The sequence below is a fragment of the Erithacus rubecula genome, assembly GCF_903797595.1.
Source record: "Erithacus rubecula genome assembly, chromosome: 18".
Taxonomy (NCBI): Eukaryota; Metazoa; Chordata; class Aves; order Passeriformes; family Muscicapidae; genus Erithacus; species Erithacus rubecula.
The window spans coordinates 8740729-8768168 of NC_136670.1; the positions used below are offsets into that span (position 1 = coordinate 8740729).

General features: G+C 45.2%; 1 protein-coding gene across 1 annotated transcript in view; it reads left to right on the forward strand.

Annotated features, from left to right (window-relative positions):
• Positions 1–1260: 1260 nt before the first annotated feature.
• Positions 1261–27440, forward strand: part of LOC306809821 (peroxidasin homolog) — a 43408-nt gene continuing 17228 nt past the window's right edge. Inside the window, exons 1-8 of the mRNA XM_079321703.1 lie at positions 1261–1521; positions 10413–10484; positions 17792–17863; positions 18101–18172; positions 20551–20622; positions 22105–22176; positions 23648–23817; positions 25850–25967. Coding sequence (XP_079177829.1) covers positions 1358–1521; positions 10413–10484; positions 17792–17863; positions 18101–18172; positions 20551–20622; positions 22105–22176; positions 23648–23817; positions 25850–25967 — 812 coding nt within the window. The 5' untranslated portion in view covers positions 1261–1357. The remainder of the gene's footprint in view (positions 1522–10412; positions 10485–17791; positions 17864–18100; positions 18173–20550; positions 20623–22104; positions 22177–23647; positions 23818–25849; positions 25968–27440) is intronic.

Below are 27440 nucleotides of genomic sequence, written 5' to 3' on the forward strand. Positions count from 1 at the left end.
TTGTAGCTGGACAAAAGAATACATGTTTTACCTTCCATGGCATTAAATTTTAGGTGAAACCCCAAACCCAATGCTCTCCCCAAATGCTCGAGTGACAGAGAATCTGAGCCAGGAAGGTTTAAATGTCACTGTTCTCTTCTTTGCCACATTCATTATTTTGTAGTGTACAGTACAAAGCAGATGTGCAGCTTGATGGGAAGCTTTCATTTGACCTGCCAGGTTATGTGGGATGGTGCTGTGTTGGAAATTCCTCAAGTACCTTTATGTCCTAATGTGTGTTAATACCTCCCTTGTGCTCACCCACACATTTAGGATCCTGTGTAGTAATAGCTTGAAACCTAAAGATAAGCTGGTTTCACTGTAGCTTCTTTATAAAGGTGATTAATTCAACTGGAAACAAATCCTGCCTTTTGTATCTCAATTTTATCATCCAGTGGGGAGAAATAAATGGAGGAGTGCATTTCCTACAGTTCAAACTCAGTTGATTTCATGTTTTTTTCCCTCCACCCCTCAGTTGCCTTGAATTTCTCAGGAATCCTGACATTTTTTCATATGACATCCATGTTAAAAGAAATTATACTTGGTCAAACACCTTTAAAATGAATCAGCTTTTACTCTGCCTAATAAACTTTTCAGGTTCCAGGGTGGGGTTTTGTCTTTATTTGTAGGTTATTTATCTCTGTCAGTGATTTCCCTTTTGAAGCCCCTTCTCTGTTACGTCCCATGCCCACTGAATGGTTGGAGGAATATTTTGCTTGATGTAACTACATGTAATGAGACAGTTCTATCCTGAAAGTTTTACAGCACAATACATTTGACAGGCTGTTAGATAAGACTCTCTCTTTAGTTTGCAGAATGTGCTAGGGGAAAAAAAAACACCAAAAAACAAACAAACAAACAAAAAACCAAAAAAAACCCCAAAAAACCCAAACAAACAAACAAAAAAAAAAACCAACAAACTTATAAATTCTGGCCCTGGATCTTTTGCATCCCAGCTCTGCCCTGGAAGCACAGGATCATTTTTTGGTTGCTGTCCATGGAGGTGCACTGTGCTCTCAGACAGATGCTGAGGAGAAGGTGAGGAGTTAACTTGCTGTTTAAAAGAAGCAACAAGGAGAAAATAGATGAAAATGGAGAGTTTGTATTTCAGCGCCACAGTCAGAGAGGGGTGGGGACAGTGTGATCTCCAGTGATGTGCAGAATGGCAGAGAGGGTGGGAGGCTGGACTGTCAAACTGCCTTAATTTAATTGCAAACACATGCTGATGAGTCCCCTCCTCCTGGACCTCAGGGCTGGGAAATTTTTTTGTCAGCTCCCTGCAGCTCAGAATTGAGGCAAATACGCTCCAGCAAACACCATGCTGATCAAACCTTCAGCTCTTGGAGGCTTTTTGTGTTTTCTCCTGCTGCCTGGCTTCTCCTGCTCCTGCCCCAGCCGCTGCCTGTGCTTCAGGACTACAGTGAGATGCATGCATCTGATGTTGGAAACCATCCCCGAGGTCCCGCCCCAGACAAACATTCTGTGAGTAACCACTTCATTTTCCTGCCTTTCTTACCTGCATGGCCTTCAGAAAGAAGGAAAATAAAGAAGTCAATGCCAAAGGCATACTTTTATCCTCTTTTTTTTCCCCTGAAGAATTATCTGCCTCAAGAACTGTTCTGTGCTTTTAAAGCACGAAACAGAAACTGCTCCTTTTGGCATCAGTTAATTGCTAATGGGACAATCAAGGGACTTGAAAAATTTAATGAGGGTTATTCCAGGGCAAGCACTGGAAGCCAGTTTTGGGGAATCAAAGGTCAAAAATGTTTAATTGAGCTTATGGAAAGGAACACAGCTTGCATTTTAGAATAGGCTTTGTAAATGGGTGTAGGGGAGAGAGGAAATAGAGCAGCTCAGGCTTTTGTCTCCAGTGACACAAACACTTTCCTTATATATACAACACCATCTCAGTACTGAATTTTTAAGTACTGCTTTTCCACTTTCTACTCAAACCGTTCAAATAAAGTTAAGGCTTATTTGGAAGTAACAACTGTGGTAACTCACAGATTCCTTGAGAAATGAGAAGATGAGGGAGCTGGTGGCTGAGTCCATTCAAATAGGAAAGGTGAGGGAAAAGGACATTGAATGCTTGGAGACTCCTAAAGCTCTTACTGATAGGTGCAGAATAGCACTTCCCTGTGATTCTAAGCTAATCCTGCATTTAAAAGTGCCTTGAGGATGTGACAAAATCCTTCCCTTCATGCTACTCTTATCTCATCCCTTGTCTTGGATGTCCCTTTTTTTGTAAGTAGTTGGAAAGACTTGTCAAAAATGAATCTTCATATTCATCCTCCTTAAACTGCTGCCAGTTGCAAAACTTTTCCAGCATGAGTTTGAGCAGCTTTTCCCTTTAGTTATAACAAACTCAGTTTTATCTCAGCTGGCACATCCATAGCAGCACTTCTCCCATGAACATCTCACTAATATTGCTGATTGCTTTCTGTGCTGGCAGCCAGAGGAGATGCTGTGTGCAGGATGCTGCATTGCACTGCTGCCATCCAGCTCTGCTTTGGTGGCTGGAGACCACAGGGCTTCTTGCATTGGTGGCCCACAGGATGAGATCTGCACTTGCCACAGCTGCCAAAGCTTCCTCACTGCTGCTGCAAGGATTATTTTCAATGTGACCTGCTCAGTACCTGCTCACTGGGCAGTGCCTGTGTGCTCTTACAGTAACCTGCAGCATCTGACTCTTCACACTCTTACCAGCCTTTCTCTCCTCCTCATTCCACTGCATCTTGAAATACTCAAATATTTAAAATACACTGACACTGATTTTACAAGTAACTTGTTCCTCCTTGTTTAAACCTAGATTTTATTGAGGGAAAGGTTTGTTCCATTGGCTGAACTGAGGTATTTCTGAGATCACTGAAGTTTAATTCCTGTTCTCTGTTGGAAATGAAGCAATGTTTGCTGTCACAGTGGAGCCTGAGTGTGTTTCTGCTAGAGATCCTTAGAGTGCAGAGGGAGGGGAGTTTACTGTGTCACCAGCTCTTTCCCAGTTCTGGAATGGTGTGGTTCCAAGCTCCCTCTGGCAGCAGCACACTTCATTCTCTGCACCACCTTGAATGGGAAACTGGCTTTTAAAATGTTAAAGAAATAATATAAGTGTGAGATATAAAAATTGCAATATTACGAAGGAAGATGTCTCTTCATGAAACAGTATTTTAAAAGGTGATTTATCCATTTTATTCTCTTTTACTGCTGTCTGAATAATTATAAGCAAAACACATATTGGTGTGATCAGAGATCCTCACAGACATAAAGTGAGATAAGCCTGGTGAGTGCTCTGTGTTGGCAGATCATGGGCCTTTGTGTGGCAAGGAAAAATCCTGCCTGTCTGCCTATCTTGAAGATCTAATGTTCACAAATGCATTTCCCAGCCAGCTTCCCATTGTATCTGTTATAAATAGCACTTGAATAATTAAACTTTTTTTGAATTGTGGAAGATCAAGGAATGTTTCTTAACCAAGCCCTGACTCCCCCAGCTTTTTGGTATGCTAGTGTTTCTCCTGGGAGAACCCTTGTGTCAGACTGAACATTTGAAATTATAGCAAGAATAGTCTTGATCACAGAGCTATTCTGAGCAGAAAATGTGGGATTGGGATATTTTCCACAGTTAATCTTCGTTGTGAACAGGGCTGAGTCTGTGACTGCAGCTCCAAACACGGATCCCAGGCTCCAGCTTGGTTCCCTCGAAGAACAGCTGCACTTTCCAGATGGAGTTTGCTTTGAAGTTGGGAATTTGGGACTTTCTGACCTCCGTGCCACCCTCTGTAAGAATGCAGGCAGAGTGGGAAGTGTCCTAGCTGGCCCAGGCTGTGCCTCACCCCTGGCAGGTGGCCCCTGGCTGGCGGCGCTCGCAGCCGCCCATCGCCGTCTCAGCCGTGCTGGGGCTGGCATGGAACCAGCTCCACGATTGATGAGCTGTTTCTGGCTCCTCTTGGGTCACCATTCCCCTCCTTCCTTCCCCATCCCAGCTGGGTACAGCTGAGGATCTGGCCCAAAGTCTGGTTTTGGCAGTAGACTATTTATCTTTGGTGATGGAGTCTGCTGGCTTTATCCCGAGCAGAGAATGGGATGGCAGGAACGACTACACGTGTACAGATAAGCCATAAAAATTCATGGTGTAGAACTGCAAACAGACTTTGGCTGGTGTCTGTTCAATTGGAACTCGATTATCCAGATGTGATCTGCTGGTTACTGCTGGGATTCAGGCAGTTCTTCCAGCCAGCAGCCCAAGGAAGGGAACAGCTGTGGAACATACACTGCAAATTTCAATAGGTCTTTAACCTTCGCAGCCATTTGTTCTGCACTGTGACATTTAAAACAATAAACTTCAAAATGTGTGGGCATGAGTAGAAGAAATCCATGGAAAGAAGTTCCCCTCTGGCTGGCAGCTAATGGATTGCAATCCAATTATCCATGGGTTATTCTTCTTTCTGCATTATGCAGGGCACATAATGAATGAGTACTGCTGGAGAAACATAGCTGAGGGCACAGGGCACATGGCTGGCATGAACTGAAGGTGACCCAGTTGTTCACAGACCTGGTTGCTAATTAGGCAGTGTAAGCATGGCCAGCTTGACGAGTTTTGTTTCCCTTCCTCCTTGTGCTGCTTTTTGGGGCCTGCTCAGTTCCTCTCTTCCTCCAGGAGGAAGGCTGGAGTAGGGCAGGGTGTACTCTCTTATTCTATTAATGAGCACACTTTGAGAAGGAATGTTATACATTTGCTGGGGAAAGGTTTACTGAGCAAATGAGTTCTTGGAAAAGCTGCTCTGTTTGTGGTCCTGTCGTGTGTTTTGGGGTTGAAGAAGGGATTACTCATTTCCTCTGTGTGTGATAATCCTATATGCAGCCATTAAATGCACACCCACACATCCTGCATGTGCCAGGTGGAATCTCTTTTGACTTCTTTCACTCTAGCATTTAATCCTTAGTAACCCTTCTAGAGGTGAACCAAGAACTTTATCTTCTATTTTTAGAAGTCTCTTCATTAGCAGGAAAATGGGGAGGGAAGGTATTTCAAATATATTTTCCTTCTAGAAACATTCCATCATCTTTTGATGGAAGCATCCTAAATCTTGTGATTGTAACTGCCTTAGGTGTTTAAAATCCTGCTTTAACTGAACTTCTCAGTGCTCCAGCATCTGTTCCCCACTTGAGTATTTGTATTTTTGTTGCCCTCACCACATCTCTCTCCCCATAGGGATACCAAGACTCTTTCCTGTGCTCTTTAAGGAGAATTCAGTATTTTTTGGTGAAAGAATGTGTTTCTATTTTGGGTAAAGACTTTAATGATTGTGCTCTTAAAAAAGTGGAAGACTGACACTTAAGCTATACAAGACCCAATATATTAAAGTGTTTATTTTACTTCCTCTGAATCAGGGTCAGAACACACTTCAGGAGGAGGAAACATTTCTTCATTTGATGCAGGCATTATCTTGGATAGATGGTGCAAAGGAATTATGCATTAGGTTGAGTCATGCTGCCATGAAGGCCCAAGGATAGACTCAGCTGCTTTGGGTAGGATCAGGCCCTAATCTTCATCCCACTGCTAATAACTAATAGCTCAAATTATCTAGCATTGATGAATTCAGCATCCTTTTCTGTAATCTTCCTGCTTGAATATGTGTTCAGGACCAAAACTATGTTTTGGAGCTATTCCTTGTCCCTACTCTTCCTGGAAAAAGGATGCCAGGTGGTTGAAATGATTCCACCAGGAATGAGGCAACAGCAGATCCCTCCTGCCCTGGCACTGCTTTTTAGGCACAGCATTCCCACCAGCTCACAAGGACAGAAAAAGTGAGATCAAACCAGCTGGGTACACTGGCTGCTGGATTGTGGTGAAGCTCCTCCCCAACTGATGCAGAGGGAACCCTTTAGAAAATCTGACTCCTGTTTTTGAGAGCTGAAATCTTAAAAAGCTGGCTTCAGGAATGACTGTGGTAATTCCTTAATTAAAATCTAGTGTTCCTGAATGTTCAAGATCAGTGGTGTGGCAGTGGTGCAGCAGGGAGCCCCAGCCTGTTCTGCAGAGTGAGGCTCCCTGCCTCTCTCTCCACTGTTTCAAACCATGATCCCATCATTTCATTTCCTTGCACTTCCATGCTCGTATTTTCCTTCCTCTTCACTCTTTGAACAGTCAAATCCTGGTGTCTTAAGCTGGTGAGGCCCAAAATAGCCAGGACTTGGAAAATGCCCAGCCCTGAGCCTCCCCATGGTCTCCTCATCTGCCTGGCAGGGCAGAGCTCAGCTGTCCATGTAAGGGGTTCTGGGATGAAGGCTGTCATTTATTAAAACCATTTGGGGACTGGTGTGGGACAGGGACATTCCTGAGTTGGGAGCTGATGACAGTGAGTCTGGAAGACTTCATTTTCATCTCAGCAAGGCAGTTTTCCCTTCCTGCCAGGACTGGAGTGGTTTGGCAGGGCTGGGGAACCTGGCTCAGAGCTGACTCTGATGTGCAGATAAATGTGAGGAACGAGCATCTTTCTGATAAATGTCCTGGCTCTTCCTGTATATTGGAAACTTGACTTCTAGGATATTTTTAGGATGTGTTTAGCATGTCTTTCATGCCCTCCCTTCCTCAGGAAGCACTGGGAGGAACTTCAACATCTTATCTCTGTAAAAGCACCTTTACTCTCAGTGTCATTGTTGTAGTGATTGTGTGGCTGCCACTTTCCAACCAGTTCTGGGCAGAACCCTCATCATCACTGCTGTGCACAGCTTGGGAACACAAAGGATTCTTCAATGAAACAAACCCAGTAATTTCCATGGAACTGCAGTAAAATGCCTCTTGTAGCCAATTATCTGCTTAGTTAACATAGTAATACATGAGTCTGTGAAAGCCTAAATAGATTAAACAGAAGTGGAAGTTTCTTGCAAAAGCCATTGATTGCTTTATATGCTAATCACTGCTAATTATTTAACACAAGGCTTGCAGGGATGATTGTTCTGATAGCAGATGAGAGGCTCAAGACAGACTGGAGTGTCATTCTGTAAAGACCCATTTCCCCATCCATTTGCAAATTCTGGCATTCTCTGTAGCCTCTGTTTGTAATTACCAAATTCAGAAAAAGTGACTGATTTCTACAGCAGATCCTGGATTATTCACATATTCCAGGTCACTTTCCTATCAGAGTTTGGGCACGAGGTTTTGGTGAGATTTTCAGCTGAGGCAGCAAAGCTGGTGCTGTCCAGAGGGATCTGTGCTGGGTGATGCTACTGTCCCAGCCCTCCCCTCTGTGTGAAGGTAGAAGAGAATCCAGAATCTTTCAGCAGCAGCTGTTCCTTGTGGGAAGGTCATTTGTAATCCCAGACTGCCATCCTTGAAATCATGGGGGAGAGGGATTATTTTTTTCCCCCATTTTTCAAATTCCCAGGTGGAAAGAAGGGGGCAGGAGGGAGGGAGCTCAGCTGCTGGGGCATGGGGCAGCTGGGACAGGCTCCATGGTCCCTGTAAAAAGCACATTTGTTCCTGAAAAGAAGTGCCCTGGGAATAGAGAGGAACAAGAGTTTCTGTGTGAGAGGAGACAAACTCTGCAGGGAATGTTCTCAATCAAACACAAGCCAGGGAATTCCCAGTGCAGCCCTTCACTGCCAGGGATGCTTTAGGCTAAGGCAAGGTCTGGAGTAAAAACACTAAGGATGAGCCAATATTGGGTTTTTACACAGTAAAGATGAATATGTAGGTTCCTGTGCATGCCCAGGGACTTTCTTTGCTGTACAAGAACATCAACACTGGTGCCTTTTAATGCTCTGGGGTACAGGGAGCAGAATAGGCTGGTCCATCCTCCAGGGCAGGAGCCACCTACCCAAAGCATGTGTGGCTAATGCCTGGCTCACCTGAAGTCCACTGGGTGTTTTATGAACCTTCCTAATTGAGATATTTTTGAAAAACCTGATTCTGCAGTTTCAGTCAGTGACTATTTGTCTTTTCTATTTGTAGCAAATTCCTGCCAGTTATTGTATTTATGGTTAAATAAGCAATTTCAGTTCTTTTCATTGTCATCTTTTCTAGATTTCCTATCATTCCTGTTGCTTGCTTTTGGATTCTCTCCAGTTATTTCACATCATTTCTTGAAATGAGGTGCTCAGAGAAGAGATGCAGAGTTTCTGTTCTGTTTTTGCCTGTGGGGAAGGCTGTTGCCTTTGTGATGGAGAGAAAACCAAAAATGAACTTTCCAAAGGACTGAGAGATAGCTGGGGTCCAGAGAATCATCTAAAGGCCTTACCTAGAACAGAAAACAGAGTAAAAATTAAAATAATGAGCTAAGCTTTATTACATGCTCCTTGGGGTTGGTGTAATTTAAAAAGAACTGTAATTCTGTATAGTTTAAAGGACTGCAGTTGTCTTCATTCATTAAAATGCTCAGAGGCTTTTTGTCCCCACCTGCAGCCTGTGACCAGAAGTTGGGTTTTACATTTCACTGCCTGCTCCCTGCTGCCTTCCCTGAGCATCACCAGCTCCATCCCCGACCCCTGTGTGTCCCTCCCATCTATTTGTAACATTCCTATTACCTGCAGCCAGCTGCCTGCACTAATTACAACCCTTTACAGCCCCTAAAGGGCCTTTTACAGCCCCCCAGGGCAGTGGGGTTGGAGTTTGTGCTTTGCAGGGTATAAATCAAGTTTGCATTCCAACACTTTTTTTTCTGGTCTAGGCTTTCTTCGTTTCCTTTTAATGAGGAGAAGAGGCAGCACACTGTGCTATCACTGCTGCCAGTGTTTCACTCTGCTTGGCTTTATGGTGGCAGCCATTGCCTTGGAAAAGCCATAAAGACACCCTCAAATTCACATTGTCAGGGGAAAAGGATGTGGAACTCCCTCTGAGAGGAAGGGCAAGAAATGCACATTTGAAGCAATGCAAGTTAAGCCAAAACACCTGAAAATGGCAGAGGTGATCCCTTGGGGCTGCAGCTTGCAGTGGATAAACAGAGAAGTTGAATTACAATTAGAAATATTGGGTTTTTTAAATATTGTGAAGCTGTGTTTCTTTCTGCCCTCTAATTCTTCTTTGTGGAAGAAATCTATAGAAAGATTTCTTTCAATATTAGACTTTTCAATCTTTTGGTCAAAGTGGAAAAGTTAAAGGGAAAAAACACAATACAAAAAACAGCTTCCACTGGCCCATTTGGTGCTTCCACTGTTGCTGTTGCATCCAGTGATAACAAAGGGGTGAAAAGGCAGAGATTTGATATTTCAATATAGTTTAAGTAAAACTGCCGTGCAATTCCTGCTTAAAAAATAAGAAAATTTATTATGAAATTTTTAGCATAGAATGACTACATTTTAGGTCCCTTTAAGGTCCCTTCCAACTCAAACCAATCTGTGATTCTATGATTCCATGATCTTAAAATAAAATCAGTTTTACTCATTGTGCAGCCTCTCCCTGAGTATTTGCTCCAAGCTGTTTCAGCCCCCTTGGGTCCTCACTCTCAGTTTGGGGTTACCTGCAGTGACTGCACCTCTTTCTAATTTAAATTTTATAAATGCCACAATTCTTGTTGATGCCTGTCTCAAAACAACTGTTGAATTTGTAGCTTTTTAAACTCTGCCTCCAAGTGTGAATTTACCACCAGAATGGGCAACCCATGCTTCTGAAAGCAAATGCCCTTAAAAGGCTGCCTTAAACTGGAAAAATAGCTGTGTATTCCCTAAATGTGATAGATCAAGTGGTGCAGGAGAAAAAAAAAACCACTTCATTGTGTGCTTTGGACAGAAACTTGCAGCAATCCCTGTTTGTCAGCCTTTTGTGGTTTGTTCTGATACACTGGGCTGTGCAAGGTGCCAAATCAATGCACGTTCCTATAGAAGTGTCTCTGCTTGGTTAAGCAGGTTAAAGCACTTAGCTCTTATTTCATTATCCCATTAGCAATCCAAACCCCATGTTTTTGGGTTCCAAGCTGGGCAGCCCTTGAAATTTGCCAGAATCCCCTGGACTCCAGTAATTCTAATTGAAGTTGGCACAGATTTGAAATGCAGGCAGCGATAAGCTGTTGTAAGTCTTGGAGCATTGCAGAGCAAAATGGGAAATTCTTATTAAGTGAGGTTATTTGAGAAGATTTAACCATTTTAGGACACAGATAGTTTTAGTAGGGAGCTAAATTATGGGTCCAAGTGATGATGTGAGTTCCTCTATAAATCAGGATGAGATGCAAGAGTAATTGCATGGGTGTGACTGCTTGGGGTGTTTTGCTGCAGGCTTTTCTCTGGTGCTCATGGGAATGATCCCTTGAGTCCTTTTAGTGTCTGGTTTTCTATGAAATTGGAATAAATAATTTTCTGACTTTGCAGACAAGAGCAGACCCCATCCATTGTCCCCACTCCTCCACTCCCTTCCCTAATGACTTGTTTATATCCTCTGCTTTTAGAGATTTACGCTTCAACCACATCAAGGAGATACAACCTGGAGCCTTCAGAAGACTGAAGAACCTCAACACACTGTGAGTTGTACTCTGAGAGTGTGCAATTATTATTTGTGTTAGCACTGCCCCCTAAAAGGTGGCCTTGGGCTTTTATTTATTTCAGTCAAGTTGTGCATATCCAGCCAAAGCTTTACAATTCTCTTTGCTCCCCCCTGTATCATGTTGCTTATCTTTTTGAGTTTAATAACTTTCATTTTTCAGAATCAACTTCTCTGTTTAAAAATAAAACATGATGAGCTCTAGCACTGCCTGAGGATGTTGGAGCAGGTATAGCCCTATAGTAACCCATAAAAGAAGATCTCATCTGGAATCAAGACTGTAGAGGGATGGATTAAAATCTTTTTCCCTTCCATGGTCTCCTCTAACACATGAACCACATCAGTTGCTCTGTGTGAGTTTTGCTGAGCATCCTTCAAATGCCTTTCCCTGTGCCTTGCCCTAAAAGAGGTGCCTACATCTACCCTGCTCCAGGTGGAATGGGGGTGGAAAGCTGCCCCTCCAGCCTTGTACCCCTCTGTACACACTGCTCCACTAACCAGCTTCTCACTCTTCCCAAAGGAAATCCTGGGAGCCTCTGCTCCTCTGGCTGCTGCAGGGCTGAGGGTTTGGAGATAGATCTGAGTGCATCTGCACCCTGCAGCCAAGGAGCTGCAAACACACCAGCTCCCAAATCAGAACCAGAAGCTGTGTCAGCACAGCACTGTGCTGGATGCAGCTGGGCTGTTGAGACTCTGATATAATTACTCTGTGAGCTGTGACATGGTGCTAACAGCCATAAGATTTCCAGGTCCCAGCTGGAATTCCTCAGTGAGGCAAAGCAGCTCCTTTGGGAACCTGACAGATGTTCATACATTCGTGTTCTCAAATGGTAACAGAAAGCTCAGGTTGTTTTTCTGTCTGGCCTTGAGCAATCTGAAGTTCCTGATCCTGTGAAGGTGGCAGAGCTGAAGGAAGGCAAACCTGGGCAATAAGGCATTCACTCAACTCTGGGTAGTTGTAGGAAAAGTGGGATTACAGCAGCACTTTTTTGTTGAGACCTGCTGAAGTGTTATCTTTGAGAAATCAGCTTTTGCCAAAGATTGTTCCTCTCTGTGTGTGGGGCTGAGTGGCCAAGCCATGGCTGCAGGATGCTCCTGTGGCCCAGGACAGGTGGTCATCAAGTAGGCTGGTCAAAAACTTTATTGCCACTGATGCTGTTCATCCAGAACAGCCCAGCTTAGTCTCTCAAACAGCACCCTGTGGTGCTTAATTGCCAAAAATAATAGGGAAGAAAGGTTACTTTGGATGGATTTCAGTCATTTGAGATAGGGTCAGATACATTGAGAAATGAGGAAAAAGTATCCAGAGAGATAACAGATCCAAGTCTGTAGGGTTTTGTCTTATCACAGAGCTCTGCTGATGCCTCTTGATCTCCAGCCTTGCTCTTCCACCCTGGAGCTCTCCTGGGTGAGGAAACAAAGGGCTCAGATGATGTCATCTCAGTGTGAGGCAGATGTTTGGCAGCAGCTGCCAGGACCACCAGGCGAGTTTCAGCCTGGGGAACACGGGGATGCTGGCAGGGATTCACTGGGGGAGGCACCCCCAGCCTGCCCAGCTCTGTAGGGGCCCCAGTTCCTGCCCTGCCAGCACCCTGCACTGGGCAGGTCTCTGACCTGTGCAGGGCTTTTGTTTCTGTTTTCTGACTCCCCCACTCTGTGTAGAGGTAGATGCAGATAGAGCCTGACTGAGGGAAAGATCTGTCTGTCTCTAACACCCTGTTGGTGCTCCATGAATTTCTCCAGTTCTTCCTTTCTGTCTCCTCACTCTGCTGGACAGAGACTTCAAGGACAGCAAGTCCATGATCAGATACCAGAGGGAACAGGCAGGAATGCAGCCCCTGGCATCCCTGATCTCATGATTTGGAATGCCAGGGGAGTAAGAAAAACATGTTTTCACAGGGGGTGGGCAAACATTCCTGCTTTCCCTAAACCATGTCTATGGCCATTGTCAGAGCTGGGCCAGGTGAAACCCTGCTCTAACAGAATACTGCATTTTTACATTTGGATTCTGAAAATCAACCTGATTTGCCAAGGAAACCTTTCCATTTAGATAATACTTCTTATGCTTAGTTGTATATCCTGGTCTGGCCAGCAGACTGGAGCACTCAGTTATTCTCACACTTGTAGTAGTTAACTCCCACAGCTGAGGAGCTGGAAAATTGACTGACAGAACATTGGATCTCACACTCCTGAAGCAAATTTCTCTCCAGGAACTTTGGTTTGTCCAATTCCCACATCAAAACTGACAAGAGCTGAAGAATTTGCTGATGTTTCTTAGATGGTAAATTTTGCCTGAGGACTTAGATAGCTTTTCAAGTGATAAAGAGAATAAATCCTTTAAAATCCCTGAGAGGCTTCCTGGGAAAATCTATCCAGAAAATTTGAAGTGAGAGGTTTGGAGGATAGAATAGCTCAGGTTCCACATGCAGAGCTCTGAGCTTGCAGCTTTCTGCCATTTAATTTAAATAAATCTTCCATAAGCAAATAAACATTTTTAAAGAGTTTTTTTCCACTAATGGCAGAGGAAGAGCAACAGATTCTGGTGAAGCTTCTGTTCTCCATCTCCTTTAGGGCAGGGTGGCTGTTCTGTGTCCAAGTTTGACAGTTTGTAAACCACCCTGAAAAGGAAACCTTTGTAGCCTGTGCTGGATGCAGAGAAATGGGTTGAGAGCCTGACAGGAGAGGAGCCTGTGTGGATGTCCAGTGGGGCTGTTCAACAATTCAAACCCTCCTCTGGCTCCTCTCTGCTTTCCTCTGGTGTGGGAGACTTGATAAATCACAGAGCACTACTTTAGCACTAAAAACAGGAGCCCTGTTTGTGGTAGAGGCTCAGTCACTCTTTGCTTCCAGCTGGGGACTCCTGGTACAGCACCACAGGTAATGAGCAGTTATCCCAAATCCTGCACACTGGGAGCTTCCTTGTTGCCTTTGTGCAGGTGGAGGAGTTTTCTTGTCTGAACATCTCAGAGAGTTGTAAGATTTCCTTGTCCCTTCCTCTTGGCTCTGCTGTTCCATCTGTGCAGATGGTGCTATATATTTTTAAACTCTTAATATGTCCACTTGGTACAAAAAACAAAAAAAAAAGATGGCAAGGAGAGTGAGGCAAACCCCTCCTGTATGCCACCCACAAGCCCCCAGCTCCAGCACAGCTGTTTTGCTGCAGTTTGCCATCACTTGCTGTGTGGCTGAAGCCAACATTAGCTCAGAGCAGGTGCTGGGCTGTGGGGGAGAGAGGAAACACTCTGAGCCCATGGTGGGGCACAGCCTCTCTCTGCTTCCCAGATTTTCCTCCTTTAGGTCATTTTTGGGTGGGATGGATGATGACACCCCTGTGAGGTTTCTCCTTACGTGTTCCCACAGGAATCAGCCCTGTCAAACCCTGTTTGGTTCATTTCTGTATTTTCAACCCACAGCCAAAGGGTTGCTGCTCCCTGGGTCTCTCCAGCACCATCCACAGAAATGTCCAGCCCAGGGACCAAAATTTTTTAACATCCCCAGTGTGTATTTTGTTATTCCTGAGGTAAGAGCACCCTAGAGAACAGGGACTGTGGAGAACACACTTCTTGTACCTCTGCCCATCTGTGAGCCCCACTGCTCACATCATATTTCTCTTTCTGCTCAGATGACAGTAAAACATTTTTGGGGAGCCCTGCAGCTCTGCTTTAGGTGCTGCTGTGAAGAGTCTCAGGGTGAACAGAGCAGTAATGTGGAGTTTCTGTCTTTTGCCCTCTAGTAACTCCTGAGAGAATGTTTTCCTGCCAGCAAGGAGGGGATGTCAGAGCCTGCTTGCATCTCAGAATAAAACTTTCTCCCTTAAATATGGGAAATGGATATTCCAGATCATTCTGTCAACAAGAGGGAATGTGTGGTTGAACATAAAACTCACATTTTCTCCCCCTCTAACTACACGATGTGATGATTTCTATTAATGGATTCAGGAAAAAAAAACCCAAAAACTATTTTGTCACAATGACTGTAGCATGTGGATTGTCAAATGAAAAAAGAGGACGTGGTTTGAGTCTGAATTCTGTCCTGTCACATCATTTAATACATTCTTCAAAACAGAAAATCACTCATTTAGTGTAACTTAAGCCTGGCAACCTGGAGAGAGGGTGGGGAAGGAGAAAGGAGAGGCAGTCAGGACATAAAACTTAGAGGAAACTGAATGTATAATGTTCTCTTGGTGAATCTGGGCCAGATCTCATGGTGCTTGTATATCTCAAACGTTCCAGAAGAGTTTTACAGGAACAAAAGCTGTTCTACTCGTGTGGAATCCAATTCATGGGACATGAAGGGGAAAGCCCCATCCTATTGCTAGGAAATGTACTTCTGATACTTTTAATTCAGCCTATTTTGCTACAGGGTGTGCTTGAGATAATGATAATGATCTTCCCAGCCTCTGTCTCCCACAGCATTTATCCCAGCAGATCTGGATCTCAGCTTTCAGCCCTCTGAGGGTAGCAGGAATTTGGGCATTTTGCTATGGATGGCAGCTGGGACTGATAGCCAGGCCATGCCAGGATTTTGCACATTTCTCTGCCTCTTGAATTGCAGCAGGCAAGGAGCAGACAGCTGTGCAGGAGCCATCCAAAGTCTTTCTAGGAGCCAGATGTGCTGCATTGTCCATGGATTTCTCTGAAAGCAGAATTTTGGAATAAGTGGGCTATTATGGACTTCATCATTATCTCACTTTCAAATGTTTTCCAGGACTGATCCTTCCATTACAATGGGGAATCCTGAGACAGGAAGCAGAGATGGCTCCTTCCATGCACTTTTTATTCTTATAAATCAGGCAATGAACAAATTTTTAAGTATCAGACAATGAGATAAGAGCCCTGTGTGCTGCTTGCCATCTGAACTTCCAGGATTCATCTTATTTGGCTGGGTTAGTGATTGCACTCCCTTGAACTCTACAAAACAGCAAAGACAACAAAACAGGCTTGGATAATGCTTTTAAATAGCCCCAAAACACAGCCAGACATCATAATGCAATTTGAAATCCCAGTGGAGACCAGTCCTGGTCTGAACTCTGAGCATTAAAGATAATCAGAGAAGGGCTCCAGACCTGCTGCTGTGGGGGGCTGTGGGTGTGACCCTGCTCACCTGGCTCTCACCTGGTCCCTGTCACCTGTCCCCAGGGGGGCAGGGGCCAATGCCAGCTGTGTGACAGGTGCTCACATCATGGAGTGGCAGGTGCTGGCACCCTCTGTCAGCCCATGGTGTGCTCAGAAGTGGGGCCAAGGAGCAGAGAGCAGAGAAGGAGCTGCCTTTGTCCTGCTCTGGCCAGAGATGAAAGCTGACAGGGGCAGGGAGGGGAGCAGGGCTGGTGCCTGTGCTGCCTCTGTCCTGCAGGCAAATAGACAAAAGCCCTCTCCCACACTGCTCTCAGTGATTTCCAGCCCTTGGGTGTTCAGCCATCAAATAAACTTTTGGGCTGATGCTCAGGGGCTGCATTTCCACTCAGCATTGCTGGCTGTCAAAGCAGGACCATGTGTTCCAAGGACTTGACATCATTTTTGCATCCTTAGGAGTGAGCCTGGGCTGTTTGACCTCAGCTCTGTGTGTGGAGCCATTGCTTCCAGCTGTGCAGGAGCTTCCCAGCTCTCTCTGCCTTAACCTCTTCAGGCTGCTTGTGCCCAGCCCTGGGGTGAGGGGATACCCATGGTTAGGGGCAGCTAATCCAGGGAGGATAGTCAGATCCAGGATAATGAGATTTTTGTCAACCCCTTGCCACCCGACTTCCAAAGTTGTTTGCTTTTGAGTTTCTCACATCTTTCTTTTTACTCTCAGTGTAATTCTCCACCTGAGAAAAAAATGGTAGAAAATTGGTGTGGCTCAGGTGCCTGGAGAGAACTTGTGAAGCTTCCATCACATGTGTGTGCTTCTAACATCTCTTGTATCTTCTGTCATCCCTGAGGTGTTTGTTATTACTTTCATCTTTTCCCAGATTTTTTTTACCATTTCTCCCCATCTCTTTGTCTTTTCTCTCCATCCTTTACCTGCACAAACTGTTTTTGCCAAGGAAAACACCTTGGCTTGTAATGACAGAGGCTGGCTGCTCTTTTTTTGTCCAAAAAAATGTGGCAGAAGGTTGAGTTTTGCTGCTGGGAAAGTGCTGAAATGCCTTCTCACCTGCTGTCTGTGGCAGATCATTCCTGAGGAGCAGAACTATGGCAAAAATCATCTTGTAAAATGCACATCTAGTGCATGTATCACATGTGACCCAACGTAGTCAGGTCTGGCTGCTTGCAGAGGGAATTGCTGATTTTCCTACAACACCTGAAAAAGAAATCTTTGCAGTACACAGTCACAGGGATTCCTTCTCTGCCCACAACTCCATTTAGGAATTTTAAAGATTAGTGTGGCTGGTGAAATCCTTGCTGTGGGCAGTTCAGCTGTGAAAGCTGCACATCAGTGGGACACCACAGGGAGAGACCTGCAGGAGCAGCCACGATGAATAGCTGAACTTGGTGTATCAGGGAGCTATTTATAAGTGATTTATTGTGTTTTCTCGGTGTTGGGCTTGGCAGGGGCTGCAGCAGAGCTCTGCAGGGCTCAGCTGTGTGGTTACAGAGCTGGGCTGTTTCTGGTCACTGGCACAGCCCTCAGTTGCACACACAGCCATGGCAACTGCACACACCAGTCACACACAGCTCCCCAGTTCATGTGGTCCAGAGGTTTTGTGTTAAAATCTGGCACGAGGCTCCCATGATTGGAAGAGGTTGTCTCTGAGTCTCAAAGTTGAATTTATTTCTTTCTCGTTTGTGGGTATCAGTTACAAAGTGATTAGCAAAGCTATTAGTTTTTTATGGTTCCTGTAATTCTATTGGGAACTGGTGTTTGGAACTGCATTTGTACTTTTAAAAACTGGCTCTGCACTCCCCTGCTCACTTGTTGAACCAAGCACTTCCATGACCCATCATGGTTGAACAAGTCTGGCAGCAATGATTTAATATCTCACTCCCCACTGCTTCTTTCTGCCTGTCTCCCATCCCTTCATCCTTTTCCTGGATGAAATTGTCACTTTGGGGTGAAAACTGTGGCAAAGGATAAGGAAAATACTTTGAACACTGCAATATTGGAAATACTTGGCCCCTGTGAGTGAGAAACCTTCCCACTGCCTTGGCTGGTGTGAGTACCCAAACTTTGACTTGCTAACACCATTAAATCTTAAATTCTGTGATGCCTGGGCTCTGAATTTTTCAGTGAGCATCCAAGAACAGAAATGCCATGAATCTCACATTTGCTGACTTCACCAGCTGTGTTTTTCTTTCTCAATTTGAACAGGCTGCTGAACAATAACCAGATAAAACAAATTGTGAGAAGATCCTTTGAAGATCTGGAGAACCTGAAATACCTGTGAGTTGGTAGCTCAGTAACTTCTTAACCTCTTTAAAATCTAACAACCCACTTCTAATATGTGCCAGTCAAGGACATGCTGTGTGTATTTGGAGTTCAGTGTCATAAAACATTGCCCCTGAATCCAGGCAGCAAGCTCTGCTTTGGGTTGAGGGTCATTGCTGTTTCCTGTGACTTTTTAGAACACAACTGCTGATCAGTTGGCCTAATGCTGTTTCCCTTCTCTCTCTTTGAAAGCTACCTTTATAAAAATGAAATTCAGAGCATCCAGCAACATGCCTTCCACGGGCTGCGTTCCCTGGAGCAGCTGTAAGTACAGATGAGCCTTGTTTGCATGCTGTGTTCCCAGGCTTGGAGAGCAGCAGGCACTTAGAGAGGGGGAGGATGAAGCTTCTGCTCTTTTCCCATCCAGATTTACCAGACTGCACTAGGTTCATTTGAAAACAGCTTTCTGAGTGTTGGTTTTGGTTGGTTAGTACTGAGGTCTCTACTGGTGTTCCATATGTTTTCTCCTGCCCCCAAACCTCTGGAGCATAGGAAGAATCCAGCTGTGCTTCTGATGGCCTTTATTTCTTTATTGTGATGGGAGGAGAGAGGGGTCTGCAGGAGGGCTGGAAGCAGAAGGCAGCTGCTCTGCTGGGTTTGTGTCTGGGGATTCCTCAAGCAGAGAATCAAATCTGATCCTTTCCTTAAACTGAGGGTGCAGGTTGAGTTTCTGTCCCATCCAAAGCTGTGCTGGGAATGAATGGATGAAGCACAGGCTGGGAGCTGGGGCAGCCCAGCATTCCTGGGAGCTACCAGGATGGTGGTGTTCCCATCCTGCAAAGCATCTGGGAATTGCAATGGGGGAACATGATGGTTCCAAACACAGCAAGGACCTGCCCTCTGGGATGGAAGGAGCCTTGTGTGTTTTCCTGGCAGCTGGAGCCCATCACAGTGACATTCCAACAGTCCCCATTTGCTCCCCTTCTGTGTACAGCAAAACTCTGCTGTGTATTCAAAGAAGTTTTATTTTTTTGGTTCTTAGTGCACCACTCTCGAGGTGAGATGGGCAGACTGAGGTCTGACTCCTCTGAAGTGCCTTCTGAAACTGGGATTGGATTTTTCTTACTTGGGACTGGTGGAGAGATTGTGAACTTGGATATTTGAATCATAGATAGGCGGAATGGTTTGGCTTGGAAGGGATCTTATAGTTTATTTCATTCCATCCCCTGCCATGGGCAGGGACACCTTCCACTGCCCCAGGCTGCTCCCAGCCCCATCCAGCCTGGCCTTGGACACTTCCAGGGATGGGGCAGCCACAGCTTCTCTGGGCACCCTGTGCCAGGGTTACAACACCCTCACAGGCAAGAATTTCTTCCTAATGATTTATTCTTCCTAAATAATTGAAAAATAGGAATTACTTGTATCATTGGAGAACAGGGACCAAAGGTGAAACTGGTCTAATTCCCGAATTGTTCGCATCTGCAGCTTTTATAGGGCTGGAATGTAACCAAGGATTTTGCTGTAAAAGGAATAGGATCCAGCCTGTTCTGCAGGCTGACAGCACAAGAGGACAGAGCATAATTGGAAGTTTCAGGCAATCCTAACAATAGGTGTGCCACCAAGCTTGTGTAAAATGTGGTTTTTCATCTGCCAGCTCAGCAAGGATGCCTGGGAGAAAATTTAGGAAGCTGAAACTGGCTCTAAGCTGAGCTTAGAGAGCTGATGCTGCCCACAGGGATATTTCAGCAGTGAGCATTCCAGACTTGATGTCACGAATAAAAGAAAAAAACAAAACCAACAAACCCACAAAACCAACAAACAACCCCCTGAACCTCCCATCTGTTTTCAATCCCAGGCAGGCTCAGCTCCAGAAGAAATAGCTTTGCTCAAATCCTACCCCATTTTCCTGTTCCCCACAAGCCAGCTTTTCAAGAAAAAGTATAAAACCCCATTGATGGACAGGATCAGATGCTTTCCTCAAGGTCCAAGGCAACCCCAGCAGACATCTGAGACTGATTAGAGCACATCCCTGTCTTCCCCACCGTGACCCTCCAGTGCAGAATCTGAGTCATCCTCTCCCAGTTTGTGCTCTGATACTGGACCATTTATCATGAATCCTTCCATTACAAATCAAACAGCCATGTGGAGGCTTAGGCAATTATTTCTCAAGGCAGGCAGCTACAATAGAATGAGTATTTGTAGTTCTGTGATTAATCTGTGTCTGCTGTGAATTTCATGCCTGTGTAAAATAAAAGGGAACAGCTTAGGCAATTTGGGGACTGCACAGAATCCATCTAAAAGTCAGGAATGTGTCAGTTGTGCTGGTGAATGTCACAGCTCATGGCACAGGAAGGTTCAGGTATTGTGGTGAGTTGCTCTGCAGGCACCACATTTCTTTTCTTGATGGCAAGGGGTGACCTGGGGCAGGCAGGAGGTTCCCTCAGCCTCTGGAGTGGCAGATCACACTTTGGATTTTAGTGGAACTAAAAAATATTAGTCTGTATTAGCAGAAAAGCCACGTTGGCTACTGTGTTTGCATGTGGAAACTGGAGGCACTAACAGGGATTCTGGTTCTCACCTGCCCTGAGATGAGTGGGGACCAGCTGGGAGGCACTGGTGCATTGATCTGGGGGGGATCTGTCTCCTAAACTGCAACCTGTGTGTGATTTGTGTGTGATTTTTATGTGATTTGTGTGTCACAGGTACCTGCATTTCAACAACCTGGAAACTCTGGAACTGGAGACTTTTAGTGACCTGCCTAAACTTGAAAGGCTGTGAGTAAAGATGGGATTTTTCTTGGGACTGAGAGGGTGAGGAGAAAGGAGAAGAGGGAAAACCTCCTTATTTAGTGTAGCAGTTTTGGTAGCATGGATCTACAAAATGCAAAAAGAAACTTCAATAAAGAAAGAGATTTTACAGAATTGCCAAGTAGGAGAGTGACTGAGGATGTGAAGAGAATTTCACATTTTATGCTATGTTCAGGTTTCCATCTAAATATGAATAAATCTGCAGAAAGTCCTACAGCTGGTCAAGCCAAATGGGATTTTACTCTGAGCATAAGGTCAGCAAATTAGTCACTGTTGGGCAGAGTGAGCAAAAAAAGGGGGTGGAAAAGGGATAAAGTCAGAAGAAAGTCTAACAAGAAAAACACACATCCTTCTTGAAAGCAGTAAGGAAATGGAGTCTCCTGCTCCCCAGCATTGCTTCTACCACTAATGGAGCCACCAGCACAACAGTCCATGTGTGGCTTCTACTCCATGGAGAAACCAGCAGACTTTTCTGGACTGGGTGGAAATGTGCCTTACATCCATACAAGCCAAAGAAATAAAATCGTGGGATCCCACACCCTTAGGAAAATTCAGACCTGGATCAGTACATGACTGATCTCAGTCACTGTATTGGATCCAACAAAAATTCTGGATTTAAATTTTAAGGGAAGGTTTCTCAGCCTCCAGGCTGGGCAACCAGGCTGAACTCTGGTGCACACGTGTGTGTGCAGACATTTGCTCTCAGGCTGTGCTGCTTTTGTGTTCTCTCCTGTTCCACTGCTGACTAAAATTGCCTCATCTCTTTCATCAATGGTCTCTTATGGGTTTTAGATGCAACCAACACAAATAAATCCCCCCACCATTATGGGAATGGGGAAATAATGATGCCCTTTTTGTCCCCACTAAGATTGTGCATTTTAGCACAATCAGGATTTCTCCCCAAGATCTGGAGAGTTTCCTGTGTGTGCTGAGATTCTGGAAGTGAGAATTTGCCTCAGTTTTGTTCAGAGATAAGCCCAGTTTAGGTGGAATGTCTGAGTTAGATTTGCTCATGGATTTGGGTTAATAACTACATGAAGGGGTTGTCCAATGGCTGCCCCTGTAAAATTGTCACATCATCTGCACAGGGAAGCAGAAAGTCCCTTCTAAACTGGAGCTGACCCAGGCCCAGAAAACAGAGGGTGGCTCCAGTCTGGGGGGATTTTGTGCCCTTTTCCCTCCCTTTGCAGAGAAACTGGAAGGGTCCAGCTCCAATCTGCTCCATCACATCCTGAGTCACAGTTTCCAGCCCACGCCCGCTCTGGCTGTGGCATATTACATCACACCCACCAAGGGATGAAATCCCAGCTCATGGAAACAAACACGGAATTTAAAAACTGAGCTCTGTTTGGATGAGCAGCCTTTGCATTCAAACTCACAGTTTGAATTGTTATCATCCTCACAGTGCAAATGCTGAATTATGTTTTGGCATGGCTTCTCCCACTGCAGATTCTTGCACAACAACAAGATTTCCAGGATTCATCCAGGGACATTCTCTCAACTGGAATCCCTCAAACGGCTGTAAGTGAAAAACATTGCCTGCAAAGAGGACTTGTTTATCTTCAATCAGATGGGCAGGACCTGAGGAAGAATGTGCCTGGTTGGCAAAGCTTTTCCTTGTTGCACTTCTAAGGCCACTGCTAAGTTTATAAAACAGTTTTGATTGGACCTGAAAGCTTATTTAAGCAGTTAGAAGTTTCTTTATGCTAGTGTCTAATTATAATCAGCTTACAGCTTAATAATGCCACAGGAATGGATGTTCCTGGAAAGTCTTGACAATGGTTTGAACCCATAAAACATCCTTGAAAAATGTAGAAAGTCCAGCTCACAGATATAACCTTGAACATGTCTGTAGATCAGTATCTAACATGGAAAGAAAAGTCATAGTCATAAAAGAAAAGACTTGTTTTCTAGATTGGAATTAGTCAGAGGAATACCAAGGGGCATGATTCCCTTTCCATGCAGGAATTCCCCAGGGTGCCATTCCCACATAACCTGTCATCTTAAACTTACTTGTTTCTTGCTTTGGTTTTATGATCTCTGGAAAGAAGTTCTATTATGTGTTTGGGAGAAAAAAAAATACAAAAGGTAAAATAATTTTGGTGTTCTGCCATGATTTTCAAGCACAATAAAATAATGTATTTCTCACTGCAGCCCTCAGAGATTTCTGCAAGCAGGTAAAATGCTTCACTTCTCTTTAACAGGGGATATCTTGTGAAATGCTGTCTGTAGGTGCCAGAGAAAAAGCTGAGGTGTCTATAAAATACTCGGTCATGGCCCTGTGTGAAATCTCACTTTCTCAAATATGTGATCCTGAAAGTGTTAGATTTGTTTTTTGTTTTTTTTTTTTGGATGGCTGTGCTGGTTTTGAAAACCATCACAATGGCCCAGACCCATCGACTGTAAAACTGTCAGTGGGGAAGGAGGCACAAACTAATCCCTCTGTAGTCCTTATTTATCCTCATGGATAGCACTGCTCATAGGAATGAGGTCAGTGCAGGGAAGGGGGCACTGGGAGGTCACTGGAGCTCCATTTGCTGTGGCTCAGGCTTGTGCTGCAGTAATAAAAGTTCTTTCAGTTGTGCAGAAATGCTGCAACCCCTCACAGCTGGTTACAGAAAGGGTTTGATCCCATCCACACAGAAAGAGAAGAGTTGTAACAGAGGCAGTTCTTACAGAATTCAGTAAAGTTTGAAATCTCCATCCTAAGGTAAAACCCAACATTTCAGCATCTCACGTAGTCCAAAACAGCACAATCCAGTTTAACTGACTCATTTCTATCTGAAACTGGAATGGTTGATGGTAGCTTTTCATTTAAATCTAACCATCCCAGTTAACCATTGTAGCAACAAGACATCTCCAATTTCCCCATGGGATACAATCAAAAGCAGGGCAAACCACACAGGTGACCCTTCCCCTGCTGCACCCGGAGAAGGAGGCAGCCCAGCAGCTGCAGGCTGAGCACTGAGCTGCCTTTTGCTGTCTGTTGCAGGCGTCTGGACTCCAACTCTCTGCTGTGTGACTGTGAGCTGCTGTGGCTGGCAGAGCTGCTGAGGCAGCACGCGGAGCAGGGCAGCGTCCAGAGCGCCGCCAGCTGCGAGGCGCCGCGCCAGCTGCACGGCCGCTCCATCGCCACCCTCACCGCGCACCACTTCAACTGTGGTGAGACAGGCCAAGCCCCTCACTCCACCCTCAGCCCCTCCAGCTGGCCTGGCATCTGGGAATTGCTTCCTCCAGCTCTCTTCCTCCCTCTTCCCTCTGTTGGCATCCTGATTTCGCTCTCCTTCACTGCTGAAATGGGAAATACCAACCCAAGCTGACATTCCCGGAGGTGTTGGAAGTAACCAACCCAAGCTGACATTCCCAGAGGTGTTGGAGGTCTATTTTGTCTAGAGGGTGTTGTCTTGGCTGTATGCATAGAGTAGGGCTGGTAAAGGATCTGCTGCAAAAGTGGTTAAACCAAGAACCATAGGAAATACCCCACATTGGGCTGAGCAGAAGGGAAACACTGAGAGAGCTGCAGGGGCTGGAAACACAACTGGGAATCAGAGGGGAGCATCATAGATATAGAGCTGAATGCTGTGTTTGGCTGTGGTGTAACTGATGTCTTTTGTTAGGCTGTCATTCTTTAAATTTAAATTTTTAAACTAGGTTTTGTTCTGAAAAATCCCAAAATTTGTTATTTCATATAAAAAAAGACAAATCTCTGATTTTTTAAGTGGAGGTTGGCATGAACATTGGCTCTAGTTCATGGTGCTTTGCTGCTGGTAGAGTCAGTTTAAGAAATTTCCACCCACATGGTCTGGCTGTTAGCATCCCTCCTGGATATGCCAGTCCAGCTGTGCATAGCCCTGCTGTGAGCCAAATGTGTGAGCTCAGCTGGATTTTGAAGAACTCTCCATTGAATTCAGCTTTTCTCTTATGATTTCATATGTATTTTTTTTAATGTTGACCATTTCACAGCTTAATTTAGGGCAGAGGCATGCAAAGAGTTGAGTTGGCACAAATGGGTCCATGACCTCAAGGGAGGGGGGATAGGAAGGGCTTAGGGAAAGCAGCTGGGGACACATGGAGTGGCTGTGCCACATAACAAGCTGTCCCCATCACACTCCCAGTGCCACAGTACAGCTGTTAGTGCAAATTTGTTCTGGTTTAGCATGGAAACACAGTGGGGTGTCTGTCAAATTAGCCAGAGCACCTGGTGGGAAGATTTTGCTGGCACTTGGCTTTCACTGTGGTGCTGTGCCAGCTGGGAAGACAAATGATACAGGGTTGAGCACAGAGCTCTGCCCATGCAGGTGGCTGATATTTGAGTCAGTCTGAAAGCTGCTGGTGCCATTAACCCACGGCTCTGAGCAGCTGTGAGCCACAGGGCAAATCTGCCCCGGGTCAGAGTTTTGTACTGTGGGGCTGTGCTGGGTTTGGGCTGTGCTGGGTTTGCCTTTGGGTGTCTTTTCTGAGACATTAACTTGTGATCTGAGGAGTGAGGACACTGACCTTCCACTGGAGGAGGTGACAGGTTCTCAATTCTAGGAATAATCCAGCTGGTTGTACTGGGTTGCTGGTGAGCATGCAGATTGTGAAATGGGTAAACTGTTTGCTGAACCAAGATCAAGCACTCCAGGGCTTGTCCATAAATTCCTCTCTGTTTTAGCACATCCTTTCACTGTTTAACTTGCTTGAGTACATCTCAAAGTGAAGCACACAGTGAAAGGCTTGGCTGGATAGGGATAGGATGATGAATTAGGGCCATGATGAATGAAATCCTGTTGGGAAGGAAGTGGTGTGGCTTGCAGGGAGCTGGCTCTGTGCTCAGGTGGAGCAGGAAGCTGCAGGCAGCCAAGGGCAGAAAAAACAACCCAAGTGAGGATGCTACTGACTTCTCTGCTTCTCTGGGGGGAGACAGGGAGCAGCTCTATAATGAACCACTGCACAGTCAGGTCTGTGGGAACTGATCCACTGCCCAACACACTGGGAATAAGAACAGCAGCAATTCCCCAGGGCCTTTACAGGTGAATTATGCCATTCCTTCCTGATATACACAGGTGTTAGTGAGTTTTGGGTGGCTCTGAGTGGATGCTGCTGTGCCTGTTTCTTGGGGCACTGCAGGATGGGTGTTGTGTGCCCCACCATAGCCCAACTGGGTAGTTTTGTGCTGCTTTGGACTGAGTTATGTTCAAATGATGTTTTGCAGAGAGGCCTCGAATAACCTCAGAACCCCAGGACGTTGATGTGCTCTTGGGAAACACAGTTTATTTCACCTGCAGGGCAGAAGGCAACCCAAAGCCTGCCATTATTTGGCTGCACAACAAGTAAGTCACACGCAAGGACCTGGGGTGGCAAAGGTTTTCAAGCACTGAGCTCTTCAATGCCTGCCTGTAATTAAAAAAGTTGTTTCACACAATGTTAAAAAAACCAAAAAAAAAAGGAAGAAAAAAGAAATGGTTATTTCATGGGTTATATTTACCTTCCTTTTAACAGCATTCTCTGGTGACCACGTAATCCAAGTGGTGTTTTCATCTGCATTTGAAATACTTCATCTGCGTTTGTAATGGATTCCAAGAGCTTATAACTTTCCTATAAACATACTCTGCAGGCTGAAAGCAGTTGTCTTTTGATCAGGAAAAAATAAAATTAGTGTTTCATGTTGCTCTCAGCCACCATGCTTGCCATTTGTTAACTGCTGAAATGCTTCTCACTAAAGGCTGATCGTGCTAGGTATGAGGTTTCTTTCCAAAGAGAAAAATTGCTGTGTTCCACTGAAGGACAGAATTTACAAATTCGTGTGTAGGCTGTGTGCTAGATGCCAAAGTGTTCTGGGAAATGCTGCACAATAAAATATTCTGTGCCCACTGTTGAAGTGAAGCTGCTTTGCTGCTTTATGAGCTTCTTGTCTGGTGAAGCCTGAGCAGGGCTCGGTTATTAATAAAAAATGATCAATGTGTGCTTCTTCAGCAAAACCCCCACCAGGCAGAGTTTCAGCCCAGAGCCAAAGTTTATGGCTGAGTTAAGTCCCTTTGGAAGGAAGGTTTTGTTAGGGAAATGCTGGCAGGCTCCCAAAGATAGCATTGTAAGAAGGGTAATGATAATAAATGTTCAACAAACGAGATATGGCTGGAGTGAGGAGACACCAGGGGAATTAAATAAATGCCCAGCAAGCAGATTAGATTGCATAGTGGGTTCAGCCTTTGACCCAGGGGGAGAGAGGTCCCTTCTTCCCTTTCCATCATCTGCAGCCATCCAAAATTCCTTCATGCTGGGACAAACGGGATGCAGCACTGGGACCTTCTGCCACGGGCTGGGATCCAGGACTCTCAGGTCATTGCAGAGAGAAGGAAGATGTTTCACAGCCCTCGGGCTGGGGTGGAGTCCAAGCTGTGTTGGGGTCCCATGGTGACTTCTCAGAGCTTTTTACTCCTCTGAGGCATTTGAGCCTCAAGTGTGAGTAGCAAAGGCTGCACACAAGAACAGTATTAATTAATTGTTAAATCTGCACTTAGTGAGTAAGGAGAACAGACTTTGGGGCAGGACACCCTGACAATGGCAGCTGTGACATGGGCACAGAGTCCTCTCCTGACGGGCTGTAAATGTCCTGTAATCAGTGGGGAGAGAAAAAGCAGCTCACCCAGGGAGCAAATCAGAGCTGGACTTGCAGTTCAGTGCTGTGAATCACAACTCTTGCTGCAGATTTCATGAAGTCTCACAATAGCTCCAAGAAACACCAACTTGCTGCAATGCAGAGCCCCCAGATCCCCCCAGTGGAACCAGCAGCCTTTATCCCTTTC